The 16,343-nt window shown below is 39.2% G+C and overlaps 1 protein-coding gene across 5 annotated transcripts in view; it reads right to left on the bottom strand.

Annotated features, from left to right (window-relative positions):
• The window catches only part of Nktr (natural killer cell triggering receptor), a 35,703-nt gene extending 20,158 nt beyond the window's left edge, over positions 1-15,545 (bottom strand). For 3 of the 5 annotated variants that reach the window (XM_029542791.1, XM_021206660.2, XM_029542792.1), the window contains exons 1-6: positions 15,467-15,545; positions 15,258-15,344; positions 9,109-9,183; positions 7,799-7,906; positions 6,804-6,848; positions 4,936-5,023 (exon numbers count right to left, since the gene is read on the bottom strand). In XM_029542791.1, the coding sequence (XP_029398651.1) occupies positions 4,936-5,023; positions 6,804-6,848; positions 7,799-7,906; positions 9,109-9,183; positions 15,258-15,315 (374 nt within the window). In that variant the 5' untranslated portion in view covers positions 15,316-15,344; positions 15,467-15,545. Of the gene's footprint in view, positions 1-4,935; positions 5,024-6,459; positions 6,488-6,803; positions 9,184-15,257; positions 15,345-15,466 lie in introns of those variants that run through there. The other 2 variants (XM_029542794.1, XM_029542793.1) reach the window with 2 other exon arrangements.
• Positions 15,546-16,343: the final 798 nt, after the last annotated feature.

Below are 16,343 nucleotides of genomic sequence, written 5' to 3'. Positions count from 1 at the left end.
AAGACCCACGTGACACCCCCCACCCTATTTCTGGCCTTTACAGCACTGCATGCACATGGTACACACACATATGCAGGCAAAACACTCATAAGCAGAATAATATTTTTTTATTCTTATTTGTTTGGTTTTTTTTCGAGACTGGGTTTCTCTGTACAGTATAGCCCTGGCTGTCCTGGAACTCACTCTGTAGACCAGGCTGGCCTCGAACTCATAAATCCACCTGCCTCTGCCTCCCGAGTGCTGGGATTAAAGGCGTGCGCCACCACGCCCTGCAGAATATTATTTTTAAAAAGGCCTGTCCTGTCCTGACAAATATTTTAGTAGCAACTGAGGGAGGGATGCTGCTGCTGCCCCGGTGTAGACAAAATGAGTCCCAAGCCTTTTTGAGGTGCTTTTCAGATGTGAAAATTAGGCAGCTAGAGAATAATTTTATACAGGAATGTTTGTATACAAATCATTTGATTTATTCAGAAATTTAGGATCTTTCTGTAAGACATGCTCTTTCTTCCACATTTTCTACAAAAATGTTTATAGTTTACCTTAAAAGCAGGGCTATTTGAGGGTAGGTAGAAAGTTCAGTGGGTATTTCCTGTGTTTAAGCATGAGGGACCCTAGTTTGATAGCCAGCATCCATTTAACAGTCAAGTGTAGGAGCTATCTCTGGGGAGGGCAGGGAAAGGAAGGTCAGACACCAGGGCTTCCTATCCAGCTAGCCTAGGAGAATCCAGAGAGGTCCAGATTCATTGACAGTGTCTAAAAACATAAAGAGAATGAGGTTGACAAAGGAAAACAACTGATGTCAAATTCTAACTTCTGTTCTCATGTGCTCTGGAGAACGAACACACACACACACACACACACACACACACACACACACACACACACACACACAGAGATACATTTTTTCTTTTTTAAACAAAGTAACTCAGGGTATAGAAAAACAGCTAAAACCAAGATTTCTTGTGTACATATATGTGTGGCTATTTTATTTTATTTTATTTTATTTTATTTTATTTTATTTTATTTTATTTTATTTTGAGACAGGGTCTTCTGCTTTTGTGTGTGCCCTACAATGACTGTACTCAAATTCATTATGGTTCATTCTCCTTCCACAGCACCCAAGTGCTGGGATCACAGGCATGAACCACCACACCTGGCTAAAACCAAGGCTTCCTGATGATAGGTAGCTACACATTCCATCTCAGGAAAGTAATAACAACAAAAGTTACAAACTAACCTTTCTAATATTGTTTTATAAAATACATTCCTATCTTCTCAGTGACTACAGACAATAAAAATTAGTACCAGAATTATCATTAACTATGATAGCTTTCAACAAAACAAAAAATACAGTTCCCCAGCTGCCATTTTCTCAACAGAATGCCCCTGCCTTGGATACTTAACTACAGTGACTCAGAACACAGTGCTTATAACCCTGCAGCATGCAGCCAGCAGCTTTCTTTACCTCCAGAATGTGAGATAAGATCCTAGAGCAACCTGGACAGGGTGTGCTTTTTCTTCCTTACTTAGCATTCATTCTTTATTGAACATAAATCTAATTCTATAGCTTTTACCTGATTCATTAACTTGTTTTCTGCAGAGCTAGTGACTGAGCCTATAGCCTTACACACAAGGCAAGCTCTCCATCACTGAACTACATTTCCTGCCCTATAGCTTTTATTGTGTTTTTTTTTTCTTTTTTTCATACTTGACCTAAAAAATAAACAAAGTGACATAATGAGTGAACACTAATGTACTTTGGCTTGGTCACATGCACTGCTTGGTGAGTGTGGTGCCAGGAATCTGAGCTCCTTCAAAAGTATTTCAGTGTGAGCAAACCCTCGTATCCTTAGTAGTTTGTAAGGATGGGGCTCCTTTTCAATTCCCAAGCAGTACTATTCCAAAGACTGTCTTTTTTTCTATATAAGCTCCCAAAACAGAAGCACCACAGTTCATACCATAGTCAATACAATCAGTTAATGGTAAAAATTACAATTATTATATATTCTCTTTCTTCACACACAAAGACACACAGATATAGCCAAAGAAAACAATATATGCAAAATTATGTTGAAGAAAACAGTGTCCAACTTAGGAAGGGAAGTTGCTATGTGTGAGACTCAAGACAATAGTTAGAACACACATCACAAAAATTCCTGAGGGACTGCCACATGCCACACTAACAGCACCAAATTTACTGGTCAGGAACTGTAGTAGATTTATAGGACACAAACTAATTACCGTTTTGTGCAGATGTTTTACAGGTCCTTGCAAGGCCAATGAAACAATCCCTAAGACACATACGAAGCTGCTCTTACATCATCCTTTCTGCTCAGAACTGCTACCCAAGGTGCCACATGCAGTGTGTGGTGACAGGACAAACCCAAAGCTTACTGGGAAGCCACTGGGAAGGTCTCAGCTATGATTATCTACATAAGCCAAAGACAGTACATTATTCTTTTACCTCTTCCAGTGACAAAAGGACACGGGCTTGCAAGATGCAGAGTTTCAAAGATCTCTCCCTTTATTGGCTGCCATTTCTGTTGTATCTTTTCTTTCCATAGTCATGATACATTTTGTTTAGAAATGTGAACACTAGTTTGATTTTTATCTTGCAATACATGGGAACTTGAATTTTTAGCCACCATAAAACAACACATAGGCATATAAGTTACTTTTTTAAAAATTAGGACAGACCTTTGTAGATGTAAAATGTTATCTCTAAGATTGCAAACTCCTTTCAAATATATTTTAACCAAACTAAAGATTGAAATTTTTCTTTTATCATGCCTTTAGTGGTTTTAGAGCTCTCTATAGCTAATTATAGAAATTGCTTAAAATTTTTATTCCTAATCTATTGATTTAAAATTTTTCATTTGGTGTTCCTCTATAAACAGCAGTCCGATGCAAAATGAGGCCACACAGAAAGCACTAATAGACTTTACTAAATGTTCCTAGAGATTTAAGTAGCTATTAAATAATACCAGAGGATAGAAGATTTCATATCCTAGATTCTAACAGAGGTTTACATAAATAAGCTAACTATATGTAATAATGGCAAGAAACTACAACTACCTGAATAGGGACATTTTAAATGTAATAAAAAGAAACTTTAGAGCCCTCAGATGGCCCCATCCTGACCAATGAATTGTTAGTTTTTCATGTTCACAGTTCAGATAAGCTTAAAAAATGGAAACAAAGAGGCTTTGACATGGAGTTACCACAAAAAGTTTTTGAAAATTTACCTCTTTGTACTGCACCGCCCCCAACAAAGGTGAAGCATAAGAAAGTACTCCAGGGAAAATGTGTGGAACTAATCATCTGTGGGATCAAAACAGGTCACAGGAACTACAGTCTCAGGTTCCCTTCCCACATAACTCCAGCACCATCACCTTCTCCTAAGTTTCCATTTTTAGGACATCCTTGGGAACAGAATGCCCCTTATCTGAACTTCTTCAGATCATGTTGAAAATCTTTCAGACAAACTTAAAATGTGAGTTTTTTTTTTTTAAATATGAATAACTGACTCCTTTAAAGACAGGGAAGCGCCATTCATAACTATCCATTCAGAAAGATGTAAAAGAAAATTTGTGATAAATCACAAATAAGATATTTCTCCAATATACATAGAACAGCAGAGATTATTATTAAAAAATACTAAGCTGCATGCTGGATAATTATATTTCATACTGTACATGATGAGACAATACAAAAATAAGTTTAGATAAGAATGTAATTAAAAGTATGCCAAAGGTTTCTCTTTTGGGGGGGAAGGGGGGCTGGAGAAATGGCTCAGTGGTTAAGAACACTGACTGCTCTTCCAAAGGTCCTGAGTTCAAATCCCAGAAACCACATGGACAATTATATTTCATATTGTACATGATGAGACAATATAAAATTAGGTTTAGATAAGAATGTAATTAAAAGTATGCCAAAGGTTTTCTTTAGAATTCTCACATGAGAATTTAGTTTTTGGTTGTGCATATACAGATACAAACAAGATATATTCTTTAAAAAATATATTTATTATCTTGTATGACATGTGTGGTGTGGGGGCACATGTAAAGGTTAGAAGATTCCTGGGGAGTGGTTCTCTCCTTCTACCTTTATGTGGCAGCCTCAGGCTGCCAGGCTTATGTGTCAAGTGCTCTACCCACTGAACCATATAGCCAGCCCAAAAAGGTATTTGGCTCTTTGAAAATTTAGTACTTTAAAATTTACTAATATTTACAAAGTTTGGCATAAAGACCGCCAATGGTGTATTACTCCATTATTCACAGAGACCTTACAAATTTTCAGTAGTTAAAAATGCTGACTAAATAGCAAATCACTTTTCTACATAATGTTACCTCTCACAAAACTGGCTAATAGTAAGAGAGAAAACAAAAACATTCACATGATGTTTACCCAAACCAGCTCCTTCTTATGCCTAGGATCCATCTGGACTTACATCATGGCCCGTTTTTTTCTTTCTTTTTTATGATAGGATTTCATTATGTGGCTCTCTGGCTGACCTCAAACTCAAGAGATCTGCCTACCTCTGCTTCCCAAGTGCTAGATTTAAAGGCATGCACCACCACACCCAGTGACATCATGGACAATCTTTACCTGTTCATCATGAGTTCATATTCCAATCTAGGTAAACTGAGCCTTCAAACGAGGAAGAAGCTAAAGACTGATTCTTTCCTTATGACAGTATATTCTGAAACACTATGTACCTTCAGGTTACATTTTTAAGTTCAATTCTTCAAATCTAGATATGTGCTGAGTACTGAAGTAGCCAGTAGAGACTACAGTTACTATGTAACACCAGAAACACAAAATCAAACCAAAGCTGTCAGAGTTTGAGCAGTAAAATGAGGTTGGCTATCTCATCTTTCTCATGAACAGCGCTTCTCTGTAGGAAAAGTTCATCTCTGCATTACGCCTACTCACATGAAAAACTGGGAACCATTGGTATGTTTCCCTCGATTTGCCATTGACAAAAGGAACGCTCTGTCATGTTTGAGAATAAAGTTTTCATCTGTTTGAAGAAAACACAAATTTGTTAGTCTCCAATTATAAGAAGCTTTTAAAGTAATGCTCAAGTACTAAATTGAAAGCAAAGGATGAAACTCCTCTTCTGGTCAGTAAGATATTTGGCAATATGTAGAAAAAAATTAACTAATTGAATAACAAAAGCACAAAAAAGGCTGAAAAGATACTAATTAAAGCCTTGAGGAAAAGAGCAGGTATTTAACACTTTGTACAAACAGCCTTAGAACAGTCACTTCCAGCAGCAACACACTTGGCTAAATGATACACAAACTATTGACTCTCCGGGAAGTCTAGCCAAGAAACTTTTAGAAAAATCTCTACAATGAAATGTACTGCCTTCAAGTTTCCAATTAGCCTGACACATGAACTATATACATAGGTAAGTTTTAATAAGTCTAATCTTGAATGCTTAACGTTTGTATGGGAAATTTATTATTCCACTGAAGTCAAGCTGGTCTATGAGAAAAAAAATATTATATATATTTAGTTTTAGGAAAACATTAAATTAAATTATCAGTAGGATCACAAGAATATTGTATAATTAACATTTTAAAAATATTTTAAGGTACAAAAGCATCTGCCACAGAGAATAGTCACATTAAAGGGACCCACAGCACTAAGTGCAAGTTGCTATGCTCCAACACAGCCAGCTGGAAAAGGAGGAACCCATTCCCACTATCACTTAGAGATGGCTCCAATCCAGCAGCATGACTGTAAGACCGGACAGCCATATCATCCAATGTGCCTGATCTCCTCTAATATCAGAAGCTAAGTAGGGTCAGGCCTGGTAAATATTTGGAAGGGAGAAATATCTTTAAAACCAAATTTCTTTTTACATTTATACAAACAATTCTTTCTTTAGAACAGAAACACAGAACTTTAAAAAAAAAAAAAAAGATGATTACCTTGGGGACAGGCTTCTGAAAAATAGTGATCCAGTTTCCCCAAAGGAAATATAAAAGACCATTACACACTGAAGCTTTGATGGCATTCAAGCCCAGCAATGCTGGAGCCCACCATAAATTCCTGCAACTGACTTTTCTAAGGCTTTTTGGGGAAGTGCAATAGTTAGACTTAATGAAATGTTACTACTGTAGGAATTAAATATAACCATATAGTTCTAGTACACAAAAGAAAATATACAAACCTTTGAGAAAGGAAAAAAACACCAATTTTTATTCAAAGAAATTGTTTGGTTTAAGGGAACAAAAACCACAACTAGCTTCTTTTTTCCCTGATGTAGAACTAAGGACCCATTGTAAAGAAACAAAGGCACAGATGCATGTATGAAATCACAGAGATTTTCCAAGTCTTCAAACAACACAGAAATCCAGGCACAACCTGACCAGACTGTCCGTGGATTTATTAGGAGGGCACAAGGGAGCAGAGTGGAGTTTGTGTTACTGAGCTTCGTTCTCTTACCTTTTCATTTTGCAAAAGACCACATTCTCTATAAACAAAAGAATATGTTGACAGTTTTAGGCAGGAAGATAGGAGTTTTCATGTATATAGTTGCCTAACCTCCATGCTGAAAGTCATGTTTAACCTTAAAGTTAGCCTTAATTAATCTTGTCAATTAAAAGTTATATATTACAATATAATTTATCCCCAAGCTCATGCAAATAAAGTATTTTCATGCAGCATTAGTTTCATGCAAACGTGAACTACAAGTAAACCTCTTCTCATTAAAGTATGCGACCAAGCTTGCTGTATATCAGAACTGAAACAAAAACAAAAACAAAAAAACACAAAATACCAGGCCTTACCTTTAAAGTATCCACCATATATTGATTCTCCACCTTTTCCATTACCTGAAAACAGTGAGTTATAATAAAAATTTTAAATATTCCATACATGGTAATAATTATATTTTTAACATTATTTTGTGTGTGTATGTGCACATGCATGTACATGTATGTGTGTGCAATATTGTGAATGTGGAGGTGAGAGCACCATTTGCAGGAGCTGGTTCTCTCCTTCCACCATGTGAATCCCAGGGACTAAACTCAGGTTATGAGGCTTGGTCACACGTGCCTTTACCTACTGAGTACCTTGCTGGTTCCACGTGCTTCAGATTTAAGACACAGTCTCACCACTGTAGATCAGGGTGACCTCAAAATCCTTAAACTCAAAATCCCTGGCCTCTGCCTCCCAAGTGTTGGGATTACAGGTGTGTGCCATCACACCCACCTCTATTACTATTATTACTGTCACTGTAGTACTTGAGAGTGAAACCAAGGCCTAGGACAAACCAAGCAAATGTTCCACCATTCAGCTACATTTTCAGCCCAATAAATTATTTTTGATGGCTTTAATATGCTGAAGGAACTCTTAAACCTTTTAATTGCTACAAATAAAACAAAAACCCCAAAAGCTCTGTGACTCTAGGAACATTCAGTTAATATTTAACATATCATGAAAAATACTATCAGAAAAATGACCCCATGACACAATTGTTTCAAGTAATAGATAGTCACACCAAGAAATTTCTAGAATAGATGTAAATGGACAGTACTGTGGTGTTCACTGTAAGGTAATCTCTCTGATAATTATGTTACTAAAATAAATTACATAAACAAAATAAAGTATCACAGTCTTTACTTTTTCACAAATTCTAGATGTATAACCTTTGTTCATCCAACAAGGATACACTGAGGACACAATGTTCTCATCATTCTGTGACATGATACAATTAAAGCAATACTGAGATTCTTTAAAAACTGATGGATGGATTTATTAGGAATATAACTTTTATCTCTACCTTCACTGAAGTCCCCACCCTGAATCATAAAGTTTTTAACCACACGGTGGAATGTAGAACCTTTATAACATAACTTCTTCCCAGTTGTTTTCCCAAGGCCTTTCTCCCCTGGGGGAAAAGAAAAAAAGAAGTTTAGCTACAAACCCATCACTCCATGGGAATAACCAACCAACTAATTTGTGGTGAAATCCCTCCCATGCTGATACTATGAGAGATGTAAGACACAGACAGATGACACAATGTATGTAGCATATATACATAATGCACACACCAAAATAAATAATGCAAAGCAGTGTATGTTTTAAACTGATCCAGAGACAATTCTACATGCTACAGGAGGTAAAAATGAAGAGAATTATTTCACTAAAGAATGAAAACAAGAAAATCAGTTCAAACATAGGTTTTTAAAAATTAAAGTTGCTATTTTACATGTTTAGCATTAACCCTGTTTTATTCTTCTTGGCAAGGGAGTAAGCAATGATACATAATGAAAAGCAATTTTTAAAAAAAGCCAATGAAACACTAAATTTATTTAAAGAATTAACATTTGGATAACAACATTTTCCCAGGCCAAATTAATTTTGAAATGTCTTATTTGACAAACTAATACATAAAGAGTGTATTATATGAAGTAGATCCTTATCATTTTAAAGATTATTTCTTTTTCATCCTGTCCTCTTTTAAGAAATGTTTCCTTCATTCATATTTCATATCATATTCAAGTTTTAGCTATATAACTCACTTAACAGATCATTATATATTTATTTTTTTAATGTTTTCTTTTTTATTAGATATTTTCTTTATTTATATGTCAAGCTATCTCGAAAGTCTTCTATACCCTCCCCCTACCCTGCTCCCCAACCCACACATACCTGCCTCTTGGCCCTGGCATTCCCCTGTATTGGGGCATATAATCTTCACAAGACCAAGGGCTTCTCCTCCCAATGATGGCCAACTAGGCCATCTACTGCTACATATGCAGCTAGAGACACAAGCTCTGGGGGTGCTGGTTAGTTCATATTGTTGTGCCACCTACAGGGTTGCAGACCCCTTTAGCTCCTTGGGTACTTTCTCTAGCTCCTTCATTGGGGGCCCTGTGTTCCATCCAATAAATGACTGTGAGCATCCACTTCTGCATTTGCCAGGCACTGGCATAGCCTCACAAGAGACAGCTATATCAGGGTCCTGTCAGCAAAATATTGCTGGCATTCATTATATATTTATGAAGGTTCTCATTCTCCTGCCTTAAAGCAGATACATCTGTAAGTAGCCAGTCATTCTTATTGGAAACAAGTTAAAAACTCACTCACCTGAGCACAGGCATAGGAAGTTTTTGCATGTTTTTGGACATATATCTGAGAAGAGCTGAAACATAATTCGACCAACTGAAACAAAATATGAGGGGGAAAAAATACCGTGAGCAAGTTGATAATATAACAACATTTCATATAAGAGAACTTAACTAGAAGGTACCCAATAACAGTATGTTTTTTTTCTTTCTTTCTTTTTTTAAATACAGTACTGGAGATAAACTCCAAAGAATAGAAGTGTTTAAACTTATGGCTCTAGAACAAAAATTATAGGATATGAAATTTTTTTTGATGTTGTTGTTGTTGTTGCTTTTAATTTTTCTTTTTATCTCTGTGATTATACTGTCACTGTCTTCAGACACACCAGAAGAGGGCATCTGATCTCATTACAGATGGTTGTGAGCCACAATGTGTTTGCTGGGAATTGAACTCAGGACCTCTGGAAGAGCAGTAAGGGGCTCTTAACTGCTGAACCATCTCTCCAGCCCCCAAGTATTCTTAATTAATAGTGTGTGGCCTGTTAGGCCCTGTCAGGGATGAGCACAACCCTTAGAGTCTTTTCTGATCAGCAGTTAGAAGGAAAGCTTTCCCATACTCTTTGGCGCTTTCTTTCCTAAGATAACTGTTGAAGCCAATCACCTAAACTCAATGCTCATGTTCTACTCCCTGAGATCCAGGGGATAACAATTTGCTTTGAAGAATCAATGCCACCTACAATAAACAGCAATGAGAAGCAAGTGATCTCACTATACCCTGGAAAACAGTTCTCCAATTCTAGTTTTAAGATTCTTTTGAACTGTTAAAAATTACTAAGCTGTTGTTTATGGGTTACACTTGTTAACTGCATATATAAATCAAAACTTAAGACTTTTTTTTTTTTTAAGACACAATACTCAAGCACCCACTCCATTAGCGTTCAGGTCAGTGAAGTGAGATTTTCCTGTGAGAGCAAATCCTATTTTAGTATTATAAAAACAGTTCTGACTGTATAAACCTGCTTCAAGAATCTCAGTAAAAAAATTATTTAGGTTTATTACATTTCCTTTTACTTGGGGGGGGGGGGGCTACCCATGTATTACAGAATGTGTGTTGAAGTCAGAAGACAACTTGCCAGAATGAGTTTTCTCCTCCCACTATGTGGGTGCCAGGGATCAAATTCAGAGGGTCAGGCTCAGCAGCAAGTACCTTCTCCCACTGACCCATCTCACCGGCCCCTAAGAAATGAAGTTTCAGTTTCCAATTCTCCTAACTCCATTTCCTCCTTCATTCTACAAAATCCTTTCCCTTTTAGACATTTTACTTAAAGAGACAGGATAAGGGCCTGGCGTGGAGGCTCATGCCTTTAATCTTTAATCCCAGCAGAGACAGACTGATCTCAGTGTGTTCAACTCCAGCCTGATTACACAGTAAGACCAGGACAGTCAAGGCTGTTTCACAGAGAAATTTTGCTTGAAAAACCAAAACCAAAGGGGGGGGAGAGTTGGGGGGTAAATCAAAATTATTGTAGATCAAGTATGAACCACGTTTAGAACAGTCACAAACCAAGTTCTACTGTTATCACTTAAAGTTTTAATATATTTCTAGCTATCCTAGTGTGTTCTTGGCTGCACTACAGATAGCTGTCATGAATAAGAGTGGGATCATTACTGCCCATCATGGAAGGAAACTTCCCTATGTCAACACTCTAAGACTAATCTCTAACCAAATCAATTTCTAAAACAATTTCAAAGCTGTAGCTGTTTTTTGAAGAAAAGGATGGAGAAATTAAAAAAAGAAAGACTTTTAGGTAATAAATGACCAATGTGCATAAATACATGTCAGAATATTTCAAGAATACCTATTAACATCAGAAACATGGAAATATCAGTGCAATAAAAATATCGGCATCAATCTTTATAAACCCCTGAAATGGATGAGGTGGGTTTCAAGGTCACGATCAAATGCTTTTCTATAAACACACACACACACACACACACACACAAGTTATTCATTAGTCTTTAAGACCAGCCAATCAGCTCCTGTCCTCTATACTTTATGAGATGTGGTCTCCATTAAGTTGCTCAGACCGGTCGTGAACTCAATCTGTAGCTCAGGAGAACCTTAAACCTACAATCTTCTAGTCCAGCTAACTTCTTAAGGAACTAAAAGAGGGGCTGGTGAGATGGCTCAGCAAGTCAAAGTGATCCTCTGAGTTTGATCTCCAGGTTCCACGTGGTCAAGGAGAACCCACTCCCTACTTATTTTATCTTCTGATCTCCACATGCATTTACTCATACACATTAAATAAGTAAACTTAATAGAAAATTCTTTTTCAATAACTGCTAAGACAGTGAATGTGGGATGTTTACTACCCTACCGGTTTCCCTGGCTGACTGACTGTGTTATAACAAACAAGTCTGCCTAACTGTGCTGTTATTAATACAACCCACTAAATCCGTGATACAAAACCATACTCTATTCTCAAAGTTATATTTCTTAGTAACTCTCTTCAACACAAAGTTTCTACTTCATATTTAATTCATGAGCAGTATAAGAGTGGAAATCATGTAAATTTAGTAATAATAAGACTGAGATGCAAGGAACATTTCTGTTCTCCTAGTACAAATCTGATCCGACACATCTACCCTGAGTGAGTCTAAAGTTTAGAGCAGATATGAAGGTGAACAAACTACCACACTACTGTCTGTAGAGCCACAGAAAGACCGATGTCGTGACGAAGGTCACAGGAAACACACACACATGCCTGATGTAATTACCCCTTAATTTCTTTATAAAAATTTAAAATGCTTCCACTGTTTTTTTACAGATTTTAATTAGTATTTTGTGAATCTTAAATAGAAAAGTAGAACATCCCTTTTAATCATATCCCCATTTTTATCAATCTTGATAAACTGCCAAGGATTTATGATACTTCTCGGGTCCACAAAACAAAACAAAAAAACCTAAAGCAAAAAACCCATTAAAAAAATAATCCTGGGGCTTGGATTGTAGCTCAGCTGGTAGAGTGCTAGACCAGTATACACAAGACCAGAGTAGGAGCAATGCTCTGAGCTCTGAGCTCTGCTCCTCATCCTCTCAGCTATGACAGCACACCTGGCGGAATAGTCCCAGACTTAGATTAGACATGCACACTAAAGTACTTCAAAGTAAAGAGTCATGATGTAATGCCCTTGGACATACGTCAGAAAAAAAAAAAAAAATGAGAACAACACATTGGCCTTAAGAAATGTAAGGCTAGACTGGGAAACAGTGAGACCTGATCTGACAACATGAAAAGGCAATTCCAAACACAGAAATAATCACGTTTAATGTAGTTAAACTTAAAGGATAGAGATGGTCAAAAGAAAAAAAAAGGTCATTTGTTATCTAAAAGTACCTCATTTTAAAATTTGCTTTCAGACAGGCCTGGTGGTATACACCTTTAATCTTGGCACTCAAAAGGCAGAGGATCTCTGTGAATTCAAGGCCAGCCTAGTCTACATATTGAGTTGCTGGACAGCCAGAACTACATAGAAAGACCCTATTTCAAAAAAGGAAAAAAATAAAAATAAAAAGGATAGGAATGGAATAAAAAGTCAAGTATCCCTATCCAAAGAGTCCAGATCTTTCATTTTTGAGTGTCACATGATGCCACAAGTGAAAAATTTCTACCTGATACAGTAGCAGTCACAATACCCTCCCACACACACAGAATTTTTGTATTGGTGGTTACCATACGAAAATTATCCTCATGTCATATGTACATTGCCCAAAACATCTTTGTTTTATATATGCAAAAGTTTCCAAAATTTAAAGTAAATTATGAACTCTGAATTCTTTTTCATTTTGAGCATTCTGGATCAAAAATGTTTAATCTGTACTTAGAAATAAAAACATTTGTAAATTCATGAGTTAAAGACAATCTTAGAGAAAAATTAAATATTTTGAACTTGAAGAAAATGAGTATCAAAATTTATAGGATACGATTAAACTTCCCATGTAAACATATAATTAATCCTTTATATTAGAAAAGGAATCATGGGGCTGGAGAGATGGCTCAGTAGCAGTCACAATACCCTCCCACACACTGGTGGTTTGCATGAAGAGAGCTATAGTGTACTTATATAAAATAAATTTTTAAAAATTAAAAGAAAAAAGAAAAAAAAAAGAAATCAAGTCAGCAACAACTGAAGGGTCTACTTTAAGAAAGTAGAAAAGAGGGGCTGAACGAGCACTGACTGCTCTTCCAGAGGACCTGAGTTCAATTCCCAGCATTCATATGGTGGCTCTCAACTATCTGTAACTTCAGTCCTAGGAGACCCAACTCTTTCACACATACATTCAGGCAAAACACTAATGCACATAAAATTAAAAACAGAAACTATGATAGAAAAAAATAAAACCAAAGCAAGCATTAGAAGGAAATGATGAAAACAAACAAACAAAAATCCTGAACTTGATAAAGCTGAAAAGAGGACAATAACAGTCTAAGACACTAAAATCTGGTTCTTAAAAAAAAAAAGATAGATTAATGGTACATTAAGAGGGAAAAAAGACAACAGGAACACATTGTCCGAATAGTGAAAGAACAGAGGGGAATTATAAATGCTTGTGAGAAAACTCCGAGGAAACAAGAGTCTTGTGACCTCAGTTTCCTCAAACACATGGACTTGTTCTTGGACTATGCTTTCCTGACTCTCCCAGGTGTGGCAGCCAGATAGGAGTTTACTTTAGTTTATTCATCACAATGGGCTGTTGTCTATATGCCTCTCTGAAAAAAGGGTTTTTGCCATGTTCTGCTTGTTATTGTGACTTTAAGCAGGTGACTCTTCTTAATCCTTGGGAGTTTAAATTGTCTGATGTGCTGAATAAATGCAGCAGTCTTAGCCCACTTTATTTTTAGGCCCTGCTCTCCCAGGTTCATGCCACCATTAGAGTGGTAAACAACATATTTTCAATCAGGAGTGAAAGATCAGCTATCACTACATACTACAAAAAAAAAAATCCTAGCACACAAATCTGACAAGTTAGATAAATACATCAGTTTCTTAAAAGACACAAACCACCAATAATAAATCAATTAAGTAACAGACATGTGAATAAATAATCCTGTATTAATCAAAGAAATTAGAGCCTCTATTAAGAACCTTAATAGCCACCAAATATTACAGGAGAACAACAGAATGATTTCCAATAGGAACAATTTACTGGATTCATACAGGAAACCTGTTATACAATGTAAAGGTTGTCCCCCCCTTTAAATCTGCATTTGCAGTCATCCAACAGTTTTATAATTCAAAAGAATGTTTTGTATTTGTACTGATGGTAACTGAAAACACATACTCAATCCTTAACAGTACATCTTGATTTCTGCATCACCTCTGCTTATCAAAGTAAACCTAATACTTTTATTTGTGACACTGGGAATTGAACTTGGAGCCAACAATACAACAGGCAAGCACTCTCCCACTGAACTGTATTTCCGGCTGATTCTTAAAAATAAGTGGGGCATCCCTCCACAGGTTAGGCTTCGCACCTACTCAAATGTCATCTTCTCAAGATGGCCTTTCTCACCGCCTGACTAAAACAGCACTACTGGAGGGAATGCGTTTTTACCCCTTCGCTTCCTGCCTCTTTCCCACAGGACGTCAACATAAAAGAGGCAGCCCTGCTTCAGTCACTGCTGTACTTCCAGAGCCGAGGACAAGAAGCTCTCCCGCGAATCCACTACGACCTAAGACGCGGCGCACACCACACACCTCCAGTTAAGATCCCTGTGGGTTTACAACTCCGCATCCGTACACGCGCCTTATGTGTGCAGCTACCTATGTGTGCAGCGGCCACGTCTCTGCATACAGAGAAGTCGACGCCTCGGGATTAATGAATGGCTGCACCCTGGACTTCCAAAAACCAAACATCGCGGCCGCAGCCTAGGAGCGCTGCAATCCCGGGGCTTCAGAACCCGCACAAGCCCTTCCGTCCCTCCAGCCACGTCTCCCGGAGCCAGGACATTCTAGGGAAGGCTCCCGAGGGACAGCGGAGGGCAGCTGGCCGGCTCGTGACCGCGGCGGCTCGGCGGCTCTGGCCGGCGGAGCCCGCCCCGCCCCGCCCGGCTCCGGCCCCGCCGCGTCCGTCCCGACCCCGGCCCACAGAGGGCCCGCCCCGCTCACCCGGCTCCCGGTTGATCTCGATGTCGAAGTGACACTGCGGCCGGTCCTGGGCGCCCATCGCGAGCGCTGCAGCGGGACGGCGGCGAGCTGCGGACAGGGGACAGGGAGGAGGGCGCTGAGGGCGGGCGGGCGGGCGGGGCCCGGCCCGTCTGACAGGGGCGCGGCCGACAGGAAGCCGCGGCCACCCGCGCTCCCGTCCAGCTCCTCACCTGGCCGCACAGCTCCGGAGAACGCCCTGCCGGCGCCGCCGGAGCTTAACGTCACCAACGGAACGCCACCTCCTCCCCGTTAGGGCCAGCAGCCGAGCGCCACGCCAGAGCTCGCGAGGCCGGACGCAAGTGTCGCGAGAGTTCATCTCACCGCCCAGCGAGAGGGCGGGGTGGGCGCCAGGGCCCTCGTGCCCCGCCCCTCGGGATCCGCCGTCCAATCCCGAGTGCGCAGACGTGTACGAGCTGTCAACCACGGCTCACTCACGGAGCACCGCGAGATTTCTGGTTGCGTGGCCAGTGGGTGAACACAGGGTGAAGCCGAGGCTTCCGGCCGACGTGGCCGGTGAGCTGTTCCCTGTCGTGGTTGATATGGTCACGCTGTTTGTCCGGAGTTAAATGAAGCGAGGACCAGGTGGAACCAGATGTGCCTCCCTTACCCGCCAGGATGAAACTTGGCTGGCCGCCGGTTCGAGGCCAGCCTGGGTCACTTGACGCTTTCTCAGAAATACAACGAAAGGAAACAAAAATCAAGGCAACAACAAAACCCCGAAGCAAAACACAAAACCATGGCCTTCACACCTGCGCACCAGCGCTTGGTGGGTAAAGGCAGGAGATTCAGCTTCCTGAGACCTGTCTGAAGAAATCAAACCAGTTGGCTGGAGCGATGGTCTAGCAGTTAAGATGGTCCAGAGGCTGCTGTTGCAGAAGACCTGGGTTCAAAGCCCAAGTCAACAACCGCATGGTGGCTAAACAACCATCTCGTTTCAGGGGTTCCATCGTGTTCCTCTGACCTCCGTGGACACCAAGCATACACATGGTGCACAGACATCCATGCAGGCAAAACAGAAAGTAAAACCTTACAGAAGAAAAGTCTGTG

This window comes from Mus pahari, chromosome 10 (assembly GCF_900095145.1).
Source record: "Mus pahari chromosome 10, PAHARI_EIJ_v1.1, whole genome shotgun sequence".
In the NCBI taxonomy this organism is placed as follows: Eukaryota; Metazoa; Chordata; class Mammalia; order Rodentia; family Muridae; genus Mus; species Mus pahari.
The sequence above is the reverse complement of the archived record's forward strand: the minus strand, read 5'-3'. Positions and strand labels throughout refer to the sequence as shown.